The sequence below is a fragment of the Lutjanus erythropterus genome, chromosome 11 (genome assembly GCF_056507025.1).
Source record: "Lutjanus erythropterus isolate fLutEry1 chromosome 11, fLutEry1.hap2, whole genome shotgun sequence".
NCBI classification, from domain to species: domain Eukaryota; kingdom Metazoa; phylum Chordata; class Actinopteri; order Lutjaniformes; family Lutjanidae; genus Lutjanus; species Lutjanus erythropterus.
In genome coordinates, this window is record NC_139327.1 from 15,282,334 (window position 1) to 15,302,398 (window position 20,065).

Genomic DNA, 20,065 nt, shown 5'->3' on the forward strand with positions numbered 1-20,065 from the left:
AACATCACCTCACCCAATTTAAAAGGTCCAGTCACTATAGTTCACATGTATGTCTCAAGTGAATTTAACTTAAAGCTACTACAAGGAATTTTTAACTGCTTATGAAACAGTCTGAATTTAATACTGATGCTTCTACATGACCTACGTAAGTTTATGAGCCCATCAGTGAGAAGATCAGCTTTTTCTATGTAGTCGTTGCCACCTGACTGGTTTCCCATTGAAATCAGATGAAATGAGCCTGTTTACATTTTCCCAAACAAAGTTACGTTAAGTAGTATGTTAGCCAGTTAAAAGTTAAAAAAATGAACAACGTATGAAAATTCCTTGTAGCTTTTAAAATAAAGTTAGTGTGTGGGGCTGCCTTTAAATTTTAAGATGACTGAATTTGAAAAGACAAGTTGAGGCAGATTGAATTTACTGATTATTAATTTTATCACCAACTATTTTGATAATAATTTAGATTTTTTTTTGTTTGTTTGTTTGCACAAAAAAAACTGATCTCTGATTCCAGCTTCTTGTTAACTTAATACTTAACATCCTTGGGTTGTGGACAAAACAAGACATCAGCTGAAGACATCGTGTTGGGCTTTTGAGAAACACTGATCAACATTTTTCAACATTTTCTTACATTTTATAGACCAAAAAACTAATCGATTAATTGAGGAAATGATCTGCACATTAGTCAATAATGAATGTAATCATTAGTTACAGTCCTAGTATTCATTATTGTTAAAGTGAACCGTCACATATTTTACAAGTGTATTAGACACAAGAAGTTTTCATCATATGTCTTCAAACTATAAAACAGAAGGGTCACAGATTTTAACTTTCACATATTGCATGCTGAGAAGTCTTCTAATATGCTGATCATGTTTCTTTACAAACTTTATTTAATGAGTTGAATGAACTGTCATTCATTCAATTCATCATTTCAAGTTAAAAGACTTGTATATTTGCATTTGGAGAAAAGATGAGATGATTTCACTGGACTCCTGTGTGATTTTTTACAGTGTGCACATTAATTAAAATGCTTCAGGAGAGATGAGCTCAACCACACCGACTTTAACAACCATCTCAGCTCAGAGTGCAGGTCAACTTACTGTATCTGTCATCAGTGTTAATATCTAAAAGGGAAAACTGAAAATAATGGGATCACTCCAATTTAAAAATAGCTTTTATTGCAGCTTCTCTCACGACAAGCTGCTCTGATCACACAGAGGAAAACAACAATCCAACATGCTCAGCATTTTCAGCCTGGTGGGGAAAAGCAGACAGACAATCACATCTTGACCATCACTTTAAAAAACATGAGCATAAAGTTTAGTGGCAGATGAGACGATGATTTCTCCTGAATAGAAAAAAGAAACAACAAAACAGGTGCAGCAGATAGAAATTCCAAATATGAAAATATTTCAGCGACATGACATAATTTACATGAATTTTCTGGTTTTGTTTGTATTATCAGTTGTATTTTCAAGAGTGTGGCAATGTAGAGTTCAGTCTTATCAGTCTTAATCCTCGTGGATGTTGAACAGTTTGGCCACTTCATTCAGATCTGCGTGTTCCTCTCCATCCTTGATTATCTACAAATAACAGATAAAAACAATTCATGATAACCAAATCTAGTTTTTAATCCAGACTTATGACACAAACAAAGCATTTTTCCAACAAAGTTACAGTGCGTACCTTCCTTGCGATGGGCATCCTGTTGAAGACGTTCCACAGGATGATGCCCACCACCACTTTGTCTCTCAGATAGAAGATGACTCCTTTTCCATAATCGTCTTTGTGCTCCTCCACAGCGGGGGCAGGCGTTGACGAGGCCACTGGGCTGATGGCTGTGTCCTCTGTTTCACTCTCTGAGCGGATCCCAGTTCCTGTGACACATTTAACAGGTAAGACTAAATCTGACCCTTTGTCCTCAAATTCACTGTTTATTTTTGCTTTCCTTAAAAGACGCAAAATGTAGAATCTGAAGCAATTTACATATATTAATGACTTTGGATCTCAGATGTTTGGATGAAATGGAATTGAAAAAATAAGTCCTTCCCTCCGTCATTCTCGTTGTCCATAACAGCCTGTGGACTGATTTTTTATGTAAAGGACTGCATTCCCAAGTGCCTTATCCTCTACCCCCCAAAACAACACCAACAAAGAGGACAACTAGCTAATGTTCTCGTAGAAATAGAGTCCATTAACGTCTACAAACAAGCAGCACCCACCACAACACAGAGTCCAAACCAACGTCCAGATTCAAAGCTAACACTACTGCCAAACATGTGAAATATATTGTGATATTTGGGTTTTAACTGGCTGTTAGCTAACGTTATCTTTTTTGCTAACATGGATGAATTGCTACCTAGCTAAGGTAGCAAATAACTAGCCCTCTAGTGGATAACATCAGGTAATTTTTGCAGACTGCTGGGGATGATCTGGCTGGTAGACTGGTCGGCTTACCATCTGAAAGTTGTTTTGTTGGCTGGTGTTGAGTGGCAGATCCATGCAGCAGCATCGCTGGCTAACCTTAACTTGCTTTCCCGCTAACATTATCGCTTGCAATATACAATCTGAATGGAATTAGTTGGCTAGCTTGCCAAAGTACTTCACCAGCAAATGTGATCCACAATAGCAACTTATCAATTAAGACAAACAATGTTGATTTTAGCCGAGAATAGCCGATAATGGGACAAAGCAATGGTGTAAAACTAACAACTGCTTTTTATTAGCCAAGAGTGATGCAAGGCAGGTGCAGCCAACTGGCTAACTGTAACCTAAACTAAGTTGTGGTTGGACGACTGGCTGTGGCTTAGCTACAGTGTGGGTCTGGTGGTGGCTGATGGGGTGATTTGCAAACAGGAAGCTAGTTAGTATCATGGTGCCAGTGACTCAAATAAAATACAGGAACATTACAGAAAGTAACCTTAGTCTGCATATGACTAATATATTTCCAGCATTAAGTGTCAGCTTTCAGTCTTTTGTCACATCAGTTTTTTGGCTAAAGCCCAAGATGACGCTCACTTAACGGCCACCACTGCCATAAATGACAAGGGTTTTCTGAAAGTTACATACAGAACCTGTAACTATATAGTGAATGCTCCTACCTGACTTCTCTGTAGCAGCTTTAGGTGTATCCTTGGCAGTGGCTTTGGCAAACACTCCTACTGTTGGTAGGCTGCTGTCAACAATCCCAATTGCCTCGTAGCCTACATCTGGTCCCAGGTCACTCCTGTGAGAAACCACATGAGATTGTGTTGAAGGAACAATATGATTCAAAGCTCCCAGAACAAAAATAATTCTCTCTTCATTTTTTCCCCATTTCATGCACTATGGTGAGACCTTTCAGTGCTACATGAAACTTAAAAAAAAAAAAAACATTTTAAACAAAAACATTTAGTTTGTGCCCCCCCCCCCCCCCCCCACAACACCCTAATGATATTATTTGTAGACTTAAGCCAATGTTTTATCGACACTGTTGCTAGACATACTGACATTTTGTGCCAGGTTGCATCAACTGCATTTTTCTAAGCAAAAACAAAATCTTCTGCAAATGCCTGTTCAAAATAGTTTTGCTGAAGTTCATCCACCAATGTGAAGTACAGCAACTTCTATTTTTTAAAACCTAACTGTCAAAACAGCTTCCAAAGCACGCCTCACACAGCTCCTCTCCTAGACACAGACACACACACACACACACACACACACACACAAACAAAGCAGGGCTGTGAGGGCATTTGTTAAAAATTTAGCTGTGAACTTCAGCAACAACCCCGACCGCCACCTGATGAGTTTCAAGCTGGCTGAGGACCTGAAGTGATGTCACCGCCAACTGACCCTGACAAATTACCTGCTGTGGTCATTCAGCCAAGAGAGCCTGTACACTTAATGTGGCATCATTGAGAAGCATCAGACCTGTGATTCATCCGCTTACACTTTTACAGTGTTACTATGCCAACATTATTGTTCAACTCTGTTCATAAAGAGGCTTTTAGACACCAGCAGTGACAGAAACTCAGTTTTATTATTATTGTATTTTACCATTTGAATTGTTCTTGAAATGATTTACCAAAAAAAAAAAAAAAAAAAAAAAACACATATTCATGTTTTAAATGCATTATATGACCAAAAAGGCCTTTGAGTTTTCAATGAGGAGTAAATATGGAATATGGAACAATAGGTCCTTGTATGAAATATGTTAAAAAATGGACTTTATGACATTTAAATTTCCATACTGACCACTGCTGCTGACTAAGAGAAGGCAGATTGATGCCAAAATGTTGTACCAATCATTTCTACCATTAACAGGATTGATACCAAAAAGGGATCAGTTTCGATTTCTCCACATTGTACCATTTCATCAAAAAGCAGAAATGTCTGTGCAAACAACGCTCATTATTACACATCTTGTTCTGTTCACTCAAACAACACGAGTCATGCACCCCGACTAGTTTAATCCAACACATAGTGATAGCTGAACAAAAGATATGCTTTGTTTGGAGCTAGTTCACAGCCTTGATTGAAAACATGTGTGGTAGGAAGGCTGTTTGCTGCAAATTTGTTCAAGCGCATAACAAAACGCCACAAAATAGAGACAAGAAGGGAGAAGGAGGAGGAGGGAAATGCCTCAGCATCCACGCCCCCGACACTGTGACAGGTGACAGGCAGAGTCTTTTCAGAGAGTATCAGGCAAAGGATATAGCAGTGAAATTAATATTTTAGTCAACTCCGATCTTCAGCACTGGTTAATGTTAAACTTTTAAACTACTCATCAATAGTTGTTACTTAAGCAGATCAGTTAAACACAGCCTATATTCAGACATTCAAATAATATATTCAGCACAATGGGGAAAAAAACAACTCAAACCTGAAATGTGAAAAATGGCTGAATCATAATGTTTAGTGTAACTGTAAAAGGTATTGGATTCCTGTATTTAGCGAGATTTAATCTACTGATGATTATTTCATCTTATGAATAATGACACACTGCTCTCCCCTACATGAAAGTACAAAAGCCATTTTTAATAATATGAAGTACTGATATTGGTATAGGTGATTCTGGCCTTGTATTAATTGGTATCAGATCGAAACCAAATTTTGCAGTATTGCCAACCCCTACAACAGAATAATGATGCAGTGTTGTGTGTCCTGTGCTGTCTTTAGCTGTCAGAACACCAGCAGACTAGTTCTGCAGACACGCTGCACTGCATTATTGGGAAGTCAGGATACACCAACATTTATGATAGCAGTGACATTAAAAAAAAGATAATGATATCATGTTAGTAATGCACATGATAATATCATGTAAATAATCCAAACCCTCTTAAACATACTGTGTGCTTTTACATAATTTCTGTCTCTTTCTGTTCGCACTTTTCACTGTTCATTAAGTGTAACTGCACTTTCTACACACTTTTGTAAACTTTTTTTTACACTATTTTGAGTGTAATTCTTTTCCAGAAAAAGAGACAAAATGCACAATAAACAAAGTTAAAGATGGATTTGACTGATACCATGTTTTCTTTTTTGTTTTTTAACTTTTCTACAGATATTGCACTAATATCAATATTAGGGCTGTATGGACTTTTTGCCAGTCAAATCAGATTTGACTGTCCAACACAAAACTTTGATGATTAATTTCTTTTTTTCTACACTTCAGTGCCACACTTAACTCTAATATAAGTATACATGAGTATGTTTTACAATTTAATACTCACATATATTTCCTCCTCATCTGTGGTGTGGAAACATCAGATTTCCACACAGTCACAGACAGCAAAAGTGTCTGTTCTCTTGCTCATAGTTCAGGTATAAAATCTCACTGTGGAGCGTCTCTCCTGCCGGGCTGCTGACAGCATGATACCCGTCCTCCTCTTCTCCACTTCCATCACAGTTAGTTTTGTGATTTGTGGTGATTTTGAGACTGGTTTGTAAAGTCCACAGCCTGTCATGCTGTTGCATTGCTCTGTGTACAGTGACGCAGCTAAAAAACAAGCTGAAACTTTACCAGCAACTCCAACTTGGTGTCTCCTTCTCTGAACGCACCAGTGCATGCTGTCACAAGGATTTTTTATATGTTCGCCAGCTAATATAAAATGTATTCATGATTCCCCTTGTTTATAATTTCTTATTAAATGTTATCCCAGTGAATTTGTGTAAGCTTCTATCTGTTTTATCCTGTTATTGTAATCCACACTAACTAAAGAATCTCAGTTGACCGATGATTGAGGGACTTTCAGGGGGCTTTCAGTCCTATTTGTTATCATGAATTCTTTTGGCCAGTGTAGTGACAATCTGATATTATGACAGGCCTAATTCATAGTAATATCAACATATCATCTGACTACATCCTCTGGTGCATAAACCATGATAGTTTGACTCATGGCCCTAGTTTGGGTTTTTTTTGGGACTGCAGTGAACCCATGTTGTCAGCAGTGTGTCGTATTTCCCCAGCTGCTAAAAGCATTCAGTCATAGCATTCCTCAGTGTAGTCGGGGCCACACTAAGCACTGTGGTTCAATTTTTGGTAACTCCCTGAATATTTGGTCCCCTCGTCATCATATCAGTAATGTTTTTAACAGAGTTAGTAAATATATGATGGGCTTAAAAATGTCTCACCAAGTGACGCAGCCCTCTGCTGGAGACTCCAATTCTAATGTCCTCTAAAGGCATTTTAAATATTTCAGAGCTTAATGGTATTCAGGACTTCAAAGCAATCATGCATGTTCATCTGACTTCTAAAAGGATTAAATCTGAGTCATTTGCAGAATTGTACATGCTGCCCCAGTGCCCGCGTAATGAACGTGGAACCATGCAATCAGCAATTCAGACTGGATCTCACTTTCTCAAATATTTCCCTTCATTTCTACTTCATGCTGATTTCATAGCTTGCAGCCACAGCGCTCATTTGCAAAACGGTTTGAATTTGTGACCCATGAAAGCCTTGAGTTAGCATCACTAGCAGGAAATACTGTAGGAAGTACTGCATTACCCACCAGAACATGGACTGATGCCAGTAAGGTTTGTTGGCTCCTGTCATGTTCTCTCCTGCTAGTCGTCCACTCACGACGGCATGATCGTGGTGCTCCACTCGTCTGCGGCCCAATCTGATGTCATAGAAACATGAAGCATCTCCTGCCTAAATGCACACAAAAGAGATGGAAGATATGTAGATGAGAGTTTCGAACTATAATATAGTTACGTTACATATATACAAAGGTGCACTGTTTTTGGACCATGACCTAAGTTGGACTGAGGGGGGCACTAGGAGACAAGATAAGGTTGAAAAGGTCAAAGGCATATATTTATAAAACCTTGTTTGTGGCTCACTTGATTTACTAAGTCAGTGACAAACTTTTTCTGGCACGCTCCACGTCAGAAAAAAAGTTCATGGCCCCTAACCAAGTTAATTTTTAAATCAATATACAAGTCAGGACAATAGTATCACCAAACTCTTGTTTTCTTATTTTCACTACACAGATCAAATTCATTCTGCTTACTTTCACTTCATATTCTTCCCCTATTCATCCACACACACCTGCAGTGGCTCTGAAGTATAGAGCCACTGTTTTTTAAAACTGTTTGGTCTTAAATTGGAACATGGGATTTAACATAAACAACAACTAGTGGTCAGTACAACTAAATTAAGCATACATGCTACTTAATTTACAAAGTCAGTCAAAATCAGTAACTATTTTTAGGTTGAACACAGTACCTGTACTGCTGCTGAGTCAGATTGTGCAATACTGATGCAATGAAAGCTCACTTTGTTTTATTTATGTATTTTTCACACTAATCCAAACAATGCAGCTGTGAAGCCACCCCAGTATATGATTTTAAACAGCAAGTCGGAATCAAAAAGAGACAACTGTGCTCATCAACAAATTACTCTGGTCCTCCGCCCCTTTCTAATCGTAGAGCTGACAACATCATGAATTTATAACATAAAGCTTTTTATGTGTTCCTTGATAAATGAGACGCTGCTATTTTTAGGGCTAGGCAATACAGCTCATAAATAATTATATTTTTAGGCTATTCCTCGATACAATATATATCTTGATATACACATTTTCTCTAAAATACAGTAACATACCATGCATTCTCAAATAGTGGCAGAGGCCAAAACCTTGATTATCAATACTGTGGGGCCGACTATTGGTATTTTCTCAACGCAATGAGATTTTTGATAAATAATTATCAGTAATATAAAACAACACTTAAATCATATCACGATATCCAAAATCTGAGACGATATCTAGTCTCATATCACATTATAATATTAATAAATTGCCCAGTCCCAGTTTCATCCGCAACAACAATTAAGTTAAAAAGACTGCCTTGTGCGATGATCTGCAGGGAGGGATATCTCTGCTCTGTCTGTATGTGTAGTGCAAACAGCGCTGTGCCAGCACTTGATAAAGGGTCCACGCTTCTCTTTCTCTGCTTCGACACAGCTGACAAACGTGGTATAATACATAATTTAAAAAACACATCACAAAAAGTAGTGAACATGTAACTCCACAGCATCATATCCCGTCCTGCTGGTTCTCCCTGTTATACAGATGTTGATTCAGCTCTGTTACTACCTCTGCTGGCAGGTCAGACAAAAATGCCCCGCCCCCCCTCTGTCTCTGTAACTTTTATACAGGCAGCAAATAAAGTCGCAGTAGTCCCACTTTGAACAGGCTGTGTAAATGGATCTACAACTGTTACAATACTTGTGAAAGGAGAACTTTTTAACTAACTGACTCTTTTCTATACAGGTCCTTATGAGCTTGTTGTAACTTGTCATTAGAAAACTTAAACCACCTTATAAAATATTAACTTACCACCCAAATATTGGATCTAGCTTGCAGCTCTGCATTGACCCGATAGCCACCAAAGTCAGAGTCCACCTCCAGACCTGCTGACTTAGCGAGGTCAACATTGGGCTCCAGGCCAACAGCTGCAACTATGTGATCAGTTTTCACCTACAAAGCAAAGCACAAGATAATCAGTAACTAATAAGTCAATTCCTGAATTACACTGAGCTCGTGCAAAAAGCTGGACCTACCAATCGACCATCCTTCAGCTGGATTTCTAACTTATCGCCTTTGTAGGTGACAGATTTCACCAAAGCTTCTGAGATTATTTTCACACCCTCTAGAAAACCAAAGGGAGAATATTTAATAAAAGAAAAAAATGACAAGATACAAAACAATCATAGTTTTGACATGCTGGAGTGAAATGGACATTAACCTTTCTTGACTTTCTTCGTTGTCCAGTTGCTTAGATACTCAGGCAACACTTTCCCCATGTTGCCCTTCTCAGGGTACATCTGTATCACCTCCAGGCCAGACTCATTTGCTGAAGAGAAGAGAGAGAGAGAGAGGATGTATGATCCAACTACAGATTAAATTCAAAACAAATTTATCCTGTTAAACATCAGTATTAGTGGTCTCACATCTCCTGCCGAGGGCACAGGCCAGCTCGCTGCCCAAGAAGCCACCACCGATGATTGTGACAGAGTTTATGTTTCTGGAGACCTTATCCAATGATTTGAAGTCCTCAATCTGTGAAGAAAAAAATGCGTATCTCATTTACTCTTCTTTTTGTAGTCATACTAATAAAACTAGACAGAATACAGACAGCTTTTTTTTTTAGCTTGTTTGTAACAATTCGCTATCAGAGCTAGTGCACTGTGCTTGTGTAACACATAGAAGATGGATGAGAGACGGCAGACAGAGCAGACTGAAATAAGGCCTCCATATGTCTAAGTGTTTGTTGAAACCGTGGACTGATAATGTTTTGCCTGAAGTTGAAGTTTTATTGCACTCATGTACAGTAACATGTAAGTACAGTACAGTAAGTCACTTCACCTGTTTCACTTCACTGTCTACACCCATTTGCCGACTTCGCCCCGTGTGTGTGTGTGTGTGTGTGTGTGTGTGTGTGTGTGTGTGAGTGTGTGAGAGAGAGGGGAGAGACTGCTGCAGCAGCGTTACAATGAATGGCACCAAAACCTTCCAAAGTACCGATAATATCGCAGCTTATCTACACTTCAGTCTAATAATTTAGCCTTGGGGCTCTTTTAATACCGGGTTTCAGTCACATCGCTACCCAGGAAAATCTCAGTCAATGGATCTGGCCTGCAGTTAAAGGCATGGAGTCTTATCAAGGCTGGATCTGGCACTCCAGAGGGTTTTCCCTTTATTGTCTATGATATAGACAAAATCCTGTGGCCTGACCCAGCACAAAGATGTGATGCATTTCTGTTACACACAATAAAAATTTTGTTTTTTTTTTCCTACATGCCCTGAACACTGTATTTTCCATTGTTTGATGTAGTATGTAATGACTGCTCAGTAGTTTTATACTGACTGGCTGTGTGTATCATCTGAAAGGATTGTTTGATTTTGACAGAAGAGTCAGAGGTTTTGTGAATGTAGTTAGAAGATTTGATTTTTACAGTTTTATGAAAAGGATGGAAGGTTTCAAGAAATGTGTCTGAGGCGAGCGATCGTGAGAGACAATGTAAACAAAGTTATCGCCCTCTTGTGGCTAAACACTGACCTTGCGGAACAAAGTTGTCCTCTTCATCACCTCCTCTCCGGCTCTTTCAATGACCTGCAGATTTCTTGGCACTCCGCCTGAATGAAAATGATTTAAATTAGGTTTCACCAAGTTTAAGCCACATGCAGTAGTAAATGTATTGGGTTTTTTTTAACTTGGTGTACCTGTCGCAATCAAACACTTGTCATATGAAATCTCAGTATCATCGTCTAGTTTGACTTTGTTTCCTCTCACATCCATGTGAACCACCTAAAATTAATTTAAAAAAACAACAACAACAACAAAAAAAACGCATTTGTTGTCAGAAATCAATATTGTCAAAAAGTACATTTACACCTTCACTTCTGGTATGAATGATTTATCCAACAACCATTGTATACTGTTTATAACTACATCAGTCAGCACACTGTAGTGTCTGACTGTTACACAATAATTACAAACTAACCTTTTTGCTGGTGAGAACAGCCACTCCTCCATTTTCTGCACTATTCAATTCTTCTGGAGTAATGTAGAATGATGCTGGCTGGAAGTAGATACTGCCAAATGATACAAAAAGGTATTCAAATTATTGCACATTTTTCTAATTAAAAGAAAGGGAAAAGCTTCTTATAATGTTTATACATAGTCTGCTGAATTTTCACCACTTATCAGGCAAAAGATCATTCATTAACCTGACAAAAGTATCACTATCAATTTCAGTTATTAATATGGTAATACCACATTGTAAGAATAAAATGCTGTGTCCAACGGGTCTTTTCTGAAGAAAAAAAAATCGTTTGTACCACAGGAAATGATGCAAAACAAAACTTGGCAACAGTGGTTTCTTGTCAGTACTGTAGAAAGGGGAAGTCAGCAGCAACAGAGTGAAGTGAGTCTTAATATTTAACATGAACAGTTACGTCCACCTGAATACAAAAAAGGAAACCGACATGCCAGATGGTTTGTTACACAGAACTATCTGATAAGTCATCCTTGGACACTGTTTGGAAAAGGGCAGGCGCTTTTAACTGGTATTATCAGCCCAGTATTAGTTTCACATCTCATTCTGTTACTGGGGAAAAAAAAAACGTTCTGGCTTGTTAGTATTTCTCTAAACCAGTCCCACTAGTGTTGGGTGGCATTAAGCCCATGATGCAGCAACATAGGACTTTGAAGATGCAGATAGCAGATATGGTGTATGGTGAAACATCCGGCCAATGGCAGGCTTATACCTGCAGTCTAATCCAGTGAGTCAGACTAGCCCAATAGTTTGTTAATTCAGATTTAATATATTTTGCTCAATTTGTGTTTTTTTTTAATTCATAGTTATTTATAATAATTAAAAATACTGCTGACAGTTTACCATTTCATTACCCTGATATCATTTTGGACAATGAGTTTAACAACAAACTGTAAACATCCTGCCTCTGTTATATTTCTTTATCAAACCTTTTAACCACTTTTAAGGTTTTTCGACCAGGCTCTACAATAAAGCTGAAATAACCAAAACCACAATACAAGAAACCTAAACATACCTTCTTTCCTTTCCATTCCACTGTTTGAATCGCAGTGTTTCTGTCACACTGGGGTCATCAGAGAACCACAGTTCCTTAGAAAGAGGTGGTCTCATGTATGGAAGGTCTGGCTCATCAGTCACTATCAATACCTGGGAGCAAAAAATTTAAAAAGCCATCAACATAGGTAGTTAAGAGATAAAATACATGAGGAAAAACACACACATTTTAATGAGAATTCTAAGCTTGGCTTTTATTGTGGAAACAGAGGCCCGACTGACCCTGGCACCGGGGTCTCTGGCTCGAATAGACCTGGCAGCAGCAAAAGAGGCGGTCCCTCCACCAATAAGGAGGTAGGGGGCATGTGGTGGGATCTTGGGAGCGGCAGGTACGGTGTCTGCTGCTGGAGTTTGAATGAGAGAGCAACAGCAAGCACGAGAGAGAGACAAGAGTGAAAGAGAGAGAAAGCAAGAGAAAGAAATGCAAAAAGCAAAAGCAGCAAAGAGACACAGTTAGTGCATGATACTGAACACTCATCAGTACCCATCACTTACATAAATACACCTGAAAGGAGTAAATGGAAAAAGTAATTAAAATTTCCATGTGAGTGAGATTAACCATTATCATTATAGAAACCGACACAATGTGAAAAAGACGTGAACAGGGAGGGAGGAAAGCTGTAATGAGGAAAACATGTTAAAAATCATAAATAGAAAAAGGTGTTGAAATTAACCTTAACATTATCAAAATGAGGGGGGAAAGTATCAGGGTTGTGTTTTCCCACTTCCCCGCTCCAACCGAGGCTGGAGGTCTTACCACTCTCTGCCACAACTTCAGGCTGAGGCTCAGGGTCTGCTGCGGGGCTTTCTGCTGCTGGTGCTGCTGTGGGTTCTGTTAGTATAACCGGAGCATTAAACCAGTTAAGACAAAATAAAGACACCCTCAGACGTGATAAATGTTCATCACTGGTTCCATGCACAGGTCTGACTGAGCGCTTACCACTCTCCACAACAGGTGCAGGGGCCGGCTCTGTAAGCTCAGCTGGGGACGGCTCAGAGGGGGGTGATGGTTCTGGTAGTATAGTGGCAAAGTTACATAATAATAACCTCTAATGTGCACTACAGCTAATATGTGAAATCCATCTTCAACTGAGCTGTACAACTCTAATTCCAATAAAGTCGGGAGGCTGTGTGAAATGTAAATAAAAACAGGATGTAGTGACAGTTGATACTTAATGCTCAAACCAAAAAACTTTGTGTTTCTGTGTAAATATACACTCATTCTGAATTTGATGTCTGCAAAGTGTTTCAAAAAAACTTGGGACAGAACAAAAGACTGAAAGTTGTAAAATGCCCAAGAAACACTTGTTTGGAACAACAAGGTTAACAGGTAAATTGGTAATGGGTGATTTTATCATGACTGTGTATGAAAGGGGCATCCTCGACAGGCTCCAACAGTCAGGTATTAATAAGGTGAGGTTCATCACTTTAAGAAAAATAGTACGGCAAATAGTACAACAGTTTCAGGTTTTACCATTCATAGTATCGTCAAAAGATCAGGAGAATATGGAGAAATCTCTGCATGTAAGGGGCAAGGCCAAAAACCAAAACTGAATGTCTACATTTTTATTTTTGGACATCACGGACATCATGTCCTTTGGGCTAAAGAGGAAAAGGACTATCCAGATTGTTACCGACAGACAGCATCTGTGATGGTCTGAGGGTCTGTTAGTGCCCATGGAATCAAGCCATCCAGACTTCGGTTTCAGAGACGTCCCTGCTTGTTTCAGCAAGACAAGACACATTCTGCATGTTACAACAGTGTGGCCTCGTAGTAAAAGCATTCATGTACCTGACTGGCCTGCCTGCAGTCCACACCTGTCTCCCATTGAAAATGTGTGGTACATTTATGAAGTGCAAAATACAGCAACAGAGACCTCGGACTGCCGAGCACCTTAAGTCGCATCTCAAGCAAGAACAGGTAGAATTTCACTTTAAAAACTTCAACAATTAGTGTCATCAGTTCCCAGAGGCTTACTGTGTTGAAATAAAAGCTGATGTAACACAGTAGTAAACATGCTCCTGTCCCAACCATTTTAGAACATACTGCAGGCATCAGAATGAGTCTACATTTACAAATACACACACAAAAAAAAAATCTGTTTGAACATTAAATATCTTGTCCTTGTACGTATTCAACTGAATATAGGTTGAAAAGTTTTTGCATGTCATTGCATTCCATTTTAATTTAGGTTTCACACAATTTCCAACCATTTTTGAAATTAGGGTTGAAGATCAAAGGATCCTTTCCTCTCAAATCTTACCCTCCTCAGCTACAGGTGCAGCAGGTGGTTCTGTAAGCTCAGCAGGGGACGGCTCAGAGGGGGGTGGTGGTTCTGGTACTGCAGTACAGTTGCAAAGTTACACAATAAAATCTAATGTGCACTACAGCTAATAAATGAGTTATCTACTCCACAGACTCACGTCAGATGGAGAAGTCCAATATTTTATATTTAATTGAATAGAATGAGGGCATTAATTTGATCAGAGTGTCATTTCCTCTCAGATCTTACCCTCCTCAACTACAGGTGCAGCAGGTGGTTCTGCTGCCTCTTCTGGAGGTGGAGGTGCTTCTACAACTGGCTCATCTGCTGTTGAAGGTAATCCATAGTGTGGGTTAAGATTCATTTCTAAAATCTAATGTGCACTCCAGCTAATATGTAAAATCCATCTTTAATTGAGCTGTAGAGTATCTACTCCACAAGCTCAGGTCAGATGGAACAGTCCAATATTTCCAATAGAATTAGTAAATTTGTTAGATCAGAGTATCCTTTCCTCTAAAGTCTTACCCTCCTCAACTACAGGTGCAGCAGGTGGTTCTGCTGCCTCTTCTGGAGGTGGAGGTACTTCTACCACTGGTTCATCTGCTGCTGAGGGTAATCCATAGTACGGGTTAAGTATGGGATTCAATTCTTTACAAGGTTATTGAAGGGGAAGAACATCAGGATCCATGCATTTCTTCAGATTTACCCTGAGAACATTTTATAGAGCATGCACACTACCTCACACAATAAAAGCTGGAAGCTGCCCAGTTTGTAGTGAACTTCAGACAATAAAAAGGTGTTTTTTCAGCAGGTCTTCTTCAGCGGGTTGCTGATGCTATCATGCTAACTTGTATTTCACTAAAGCTTCAGCCTGAATCAGTTTTTTTAATCTGTTGATTCCCCAATTATTGTTAATGATTGATAACAATTATGGGGTGGGAGGACATGAAGTTTTGGTCATGATGGCGGTAGAAGATATAAATAGTATATATGTAGCAACAAAAGAGGTTCCCCTATGATTACAAGCCAAAGAACAACTGTTGGGTTTTGTTAAGTACCGTTTAGTTGAAGCTGCTATATAGCACCAAAAACAGTTCTCCGACATTAGAAGCCAAGGAACCACTTTTAGTACTATTTAGTGTCATCTAGTGTCACATTACTGTTTTAAGACTTCCTGTTTAAACCAGATCTTAGACACAGCTTGAGAAGTCAGGAGGTAAAAATCCACTTCAAAGGGCAGCTTCCAATTGTGAACAATATTATCACATTACAGTTAACAGTAAAAAAAAAACCCCACAACCTTTTGAGTATTATCCCTGGACAAAGTTTCAGAAAATATAACACATCCACAGAAGATTTACGACAGGAGGGGTTCCATTTTGTATCACAAATATGACAACAAAGCAGAGCGGGAGGAGACAACATATTTGTAGAAAACACTCAGAACTCAGATACATTTACAGTTTAGATTCAGAAGGGAGGTGAGTCTGTGAGTGTCCAAAGTTGTACTGAAACTGTAAAGGGTTAATTCACAAGGTTAGAGGACAACTTAAATGAAACCCAACGTAACAGACTGAGTGTGACACATGCATCACTAAATATAGGAAAAATAAACACATGCAACAAGACGGCAAAGTCACAGGACAGAATATAGGATTCTGGATATGTAAAGTACTCAGACAGACAAGACAATACACATTTAAAATATCCGGGGGGCCTCATGTATAAAAGATGTCATCACCACAATTTTGTATTTTTAATGTTTTAAAGATATGGGACAATTATTAGCAGGTTGTAAAGAGGAGTGAGAAGACAGGTGTGTTTTACAGCCTGCTTTTTCACACTAGCCTGACTTCACCACTTGGTGTCGCCATTTTAACTTCATAGTAAAAGCATGTGGACAAAGTTCAATACTGTAGTTTACATGACTCCGCATATAGTGTGCTTGTATTGTTCTTTGGTTCAAACATACTGTTTATACAGGAGGCATATGTTACACATGCATGTAGGGGTAGAGGAAAGTATGCAAACAACCTGGAGGCAGTTCAGTTGTTTCACTGGGGGCCACTGCTTCAGCCTCAGGGGCCACAGTGCTCGGCTCCTCTGGTGAAGGTGCTGCTTCAGGTTCTGGTTCTGCTGCTGCCTGAGGTTGTGGCTCAGAGACGGCTGAGAGAGAAATCAAATCAAATATTAGCAATGAAATCATTAACTTAGACCAACATTATGTGAGGTGTTAGATGACATTCAGATTTTTTATTAATCAGAAAAAAACAAGATTAAAAGTCGGCCTTTTAAATCAAGTCAGTGCTAATTTAAATGCAGTTTTAATGTTGTTTTGTGGTCTCAAAGGCAATAAAGAGGAAGTTAAATCATGCACTGCAGAGTCAGCTGACTCTAAGCCAACTCTCACCAAATAACCTTTAACTATGCAAAAGCAAAAATCTATCAGTCCAACGAGTGACACAGTAAACACTACAACGACAAGGTTCTGAAGTTGTTCATAGCTTATACACAAGTTCTTTGTTCACTGTTATAAAAACATCATGGTTAAATTTTACTGCCTAATTAGTTATTAACAGAAGTGGAGTTTGAGCTATAAATGTTAAGATAAACATCTATTCAGAAATGGGAGAGAAATTCCTCCCCCTCTGTCTTAAGGACTTCTCCCGCTAAAAGAATAAGAGAAAATGATCCAAACATTGAAATTCTTAATTCATCATGACTGAAAAAGTACGATATAGGAATGTTGTGGCTCTGATGGAAATATCTTCACATTTGTTTGTGGATTTTATTATCATTTTATTTCACTATATCACTAAATTCATCTGATAAAAATTCTTTACCCAGAGGCTCTGACTGGATGGGTGTGACTGGTTCTTTGGCGGCTTTATGTGGTCTGGATGCAATTTCATCAATACGGTCCTGGTATCTTAGTTTGTCTCCCCTGACTGTGCGATATGCCTGTGAAAACAAACAAAGCTCAATATAAACTCTCAACCAGTCCAACTATTACTCTGTGAAAGATCCCATGCATGAATATTCAAAGTGATGTACTAAACACCACAAACATTCCTTATTTCCAGCTGATCAGTTATGATTGTCAATGAATGTACTGCATGCTATGACAGACTCACATATATTCCACCACCGAGGCAGGCTGCTCCAACCAGAAGGACATACAGCTGGTTTTCCCGACCTCCCCCTGTCGGCCCGGTGGACATGTGGGCAGCCGGCACGCGTGCTGGTATTCTGCCATTAGTTAACGCTGAAAACAATAAAACACAAAACAAAATGTTAGATGACACATGATTAATAGTGAACCTGTAGATTAAGGCTTATAGATGAAATGTGTCATGTTTCACAAATGATGTATCTTTTTTTCTGTATGGTGAACTATGGTGAGAAAACACTAAAACTGATGCTTCATGCCTGAATATGTTGTCCAATCTTTGTTTTTGCTTATATTGATCAGGTTACAGCTTTCCGACTGACAATACCACATTATTAAAATATATATTTATTGTTCACCATTGGTCAGTCAATAACATCTGGAAACCTCCAACAATAGGGCAGGAGTGACATAACAAGCCTGACTGCTGAGGTGACTGCTACATTAGCATTAACCACCTGGGACAATTTCCATCACCACATACCAATCAAAAACAGGTTTGCATTTGCACTGTAATTTGCAGTGATCTATTTATGGATCGAACAGTTACAAATAAACAAGAAACAGTAACTCAATCAGTGAACAATAATGAAATCTCATTGTGGCCACACATCTGGGGTCAATTTTATTTATATATAAGTTCAGGGAACAACTAGCAGAATTTCCATGGCAGATCAGAGCGAGTCCACGAAGTGATGTGACTTACTACAACAAAGTTATCAAACTTGTGTTATGAAAATTACCACTTCAATTTGTGATGATGGTTATTAAGTCTGGGCCAGCTGAAAGTAAAATTTGGGACAGGTGCGACAAACAAGTTAGTTTCAAGTTCCAATGCACAGTAATATTACATCTCTATATTTCAGCATGAGCTTTGACTTGACTGTTGACATTCCCTAAAATGAGAAGACTGTCACACTTTGGTGCACAGGAATCCTTGTGCTTGTTAACTGGGTTAATCAAAGAAAGCACACAGACATACACACAGTTTGGGTTGGGTTTAGAGGCTTGAATCCTCATTGTGATTAACCTCTCTCGTGAATCACTTTCCTCTAATAAACCCTCACTGCCTCCTTTATTCATCACTGTACATTGAACCAACCTATGGACATACCGTGTACTATTTGTGCAGAATGACTCTGCTGTACCTGTGGTGCTTTATTTATCCATTGAGGGTCACAGAGGGCTGAAACACCCCATGAGGAAAAAAAAAGCGGGCCTATGTAAGCATGGTTACAGAACGTGGTATAACCATGTCAAAAAAATGGGACAGTGACTTTATCTTTATTCACCAATGCTGCTTTCTGATAGGCTGCAGGCAGGACCTGCAACCAGTGAAGTGCAATATGGGTTAACAATGACATCCACTTCTGCATGTTGCCATTTTATAATTAGCTCAGTTAGCTTTCTAACAGCCAAACGAAGGTCAGAATACTCAAACTAAGCTAGAAGAAGTTATTCTCTCTTGTTTGGCAGACTGTCGACACTGTGTGCTATCACGCTTCTAGAAATGTGTGTTTGCATTAAGGCCAGCTAACCAGCAGACAGCAAGTTGCTGTAACTATTTACTCACCTGTTCTCCTCACATTCTGCCGGCACACAGTGGATGAAGCTCTAGCAAGAGGAGCAAGCTTTTTCCATACAGTCCTACATTTCAGCATGGTGGCTCAGCTCCGCGGTAACGGTTCCCAGTTTACGAGCCGGCTTGTCGGTTAAGTTAAGTTAACGCTTAACAAGTCCTACAGCCAGCTCACACTGACAACTAGCTGCACCGCGCTACACGCCAAGGCCAGAGACAGGTCATACGTTTCAGAGGAATCATGGGTAATTGTAAAGACTCTCTGAACAATTGAGATTGGTCACGTCTAGGAAACTATATGGCGTCTGTACGTAGCGTAACGTCAAATTGGTCATGTCCAGAAGGGAACCTCAGATTTGCATAACTCTCGCGAGATTCATACGTGTTGCGTATTAATTTTGTCCGTTTTACAAATATATCACTGTTATATTGTGACAACGCTGTTGTTAAAATCTTGTTAGGTGTTGAGACCGGAAACACTTGGTTTGTGTTAGGGAAAGGTCATGGTTTGGGTTTCAAGTGACCACTCTCGCGTTATCATTCGTGGGTTTGGAGTTCCTTTCTAAACACGTTCCGCCAAATTGGAAGAAAGATGGCGTTGCCAAATGACAGTGTGAGCCACAAGAGTTGCGTACAGACTGCACATAGTTTTTCTCGTTATATTTGTGCCATGAGGGGTCACGGCGTTTTTGTAATTAACAGCTAAATAATTAAAGTTAATATCATTTCAGATTTGAGCTCTGCATGTGATGACATGACACCGAGTCGCAGCTGTTTAAAGCTCTTTTCTTTAAGACTCTTTGGTAACTGCCGTAAACCCGTTTCTTGTTCTTGACATTTGCACAGATTAAATGCAGCCACAGTGGACTGCTGCCCTCCACAGTCTGTTTTACACACAGTAACTTGGTTGAAGAGGAGTTTTCCCGGTAGTTTTGACAGTGAAGAAACGGAGACAA

At 39.2% G+C, this 20,065-nt stretch overlaps 1 protein-coding gene across 1 annotated transcript; it reads right to left on the minus strand.

The window, feature by feature from the left end:
- Positions 1-1,156: 1,156 nt before the first annotated feature.
- Positions 1,157-19,391, minus strand: aifm1 (apoptosis inducing factor mitochondrion associated 1). Its single transcript, XM_084730917.1, has 21 exons — positions 19,104-19,391; positions 17,496-17,626; positions 17,205-17,322; positions 16,396-16,527; positions 14,887-14,964; positions 14,611-14,688; positions 13,038-13,115; positions 12,855-12,929; positions 12,320-12,441; positions 12,060-12,190; positions 10,991-11,081; positions 10,710-10,794; positions 10,546-10,622; positions 9,437-9,545; positions 9,232-9,339; positions 9,047-9,135; positions 8,823-8,963; positions 6,990-7,132; positions 3,102-3,226; positions 1,687-1,877; positions 1,157-1,583 (listed from the first exon to the last, which is right to left on the minus strand). Exons 1-21 carry the CDS (start codon positions 19,189-19,191, stop codon positions 1,512-1,514), a joined length of 2,262 nt encoding a protein of 753 aa, XP_084587043.1. The 5' UTR covers positions 19,192-19,391; the 3' UTR covers positions 1,157-1,511.
- Between the last annotated feature and the right edge of the window lie 674 nt (positions 19,392-20,065).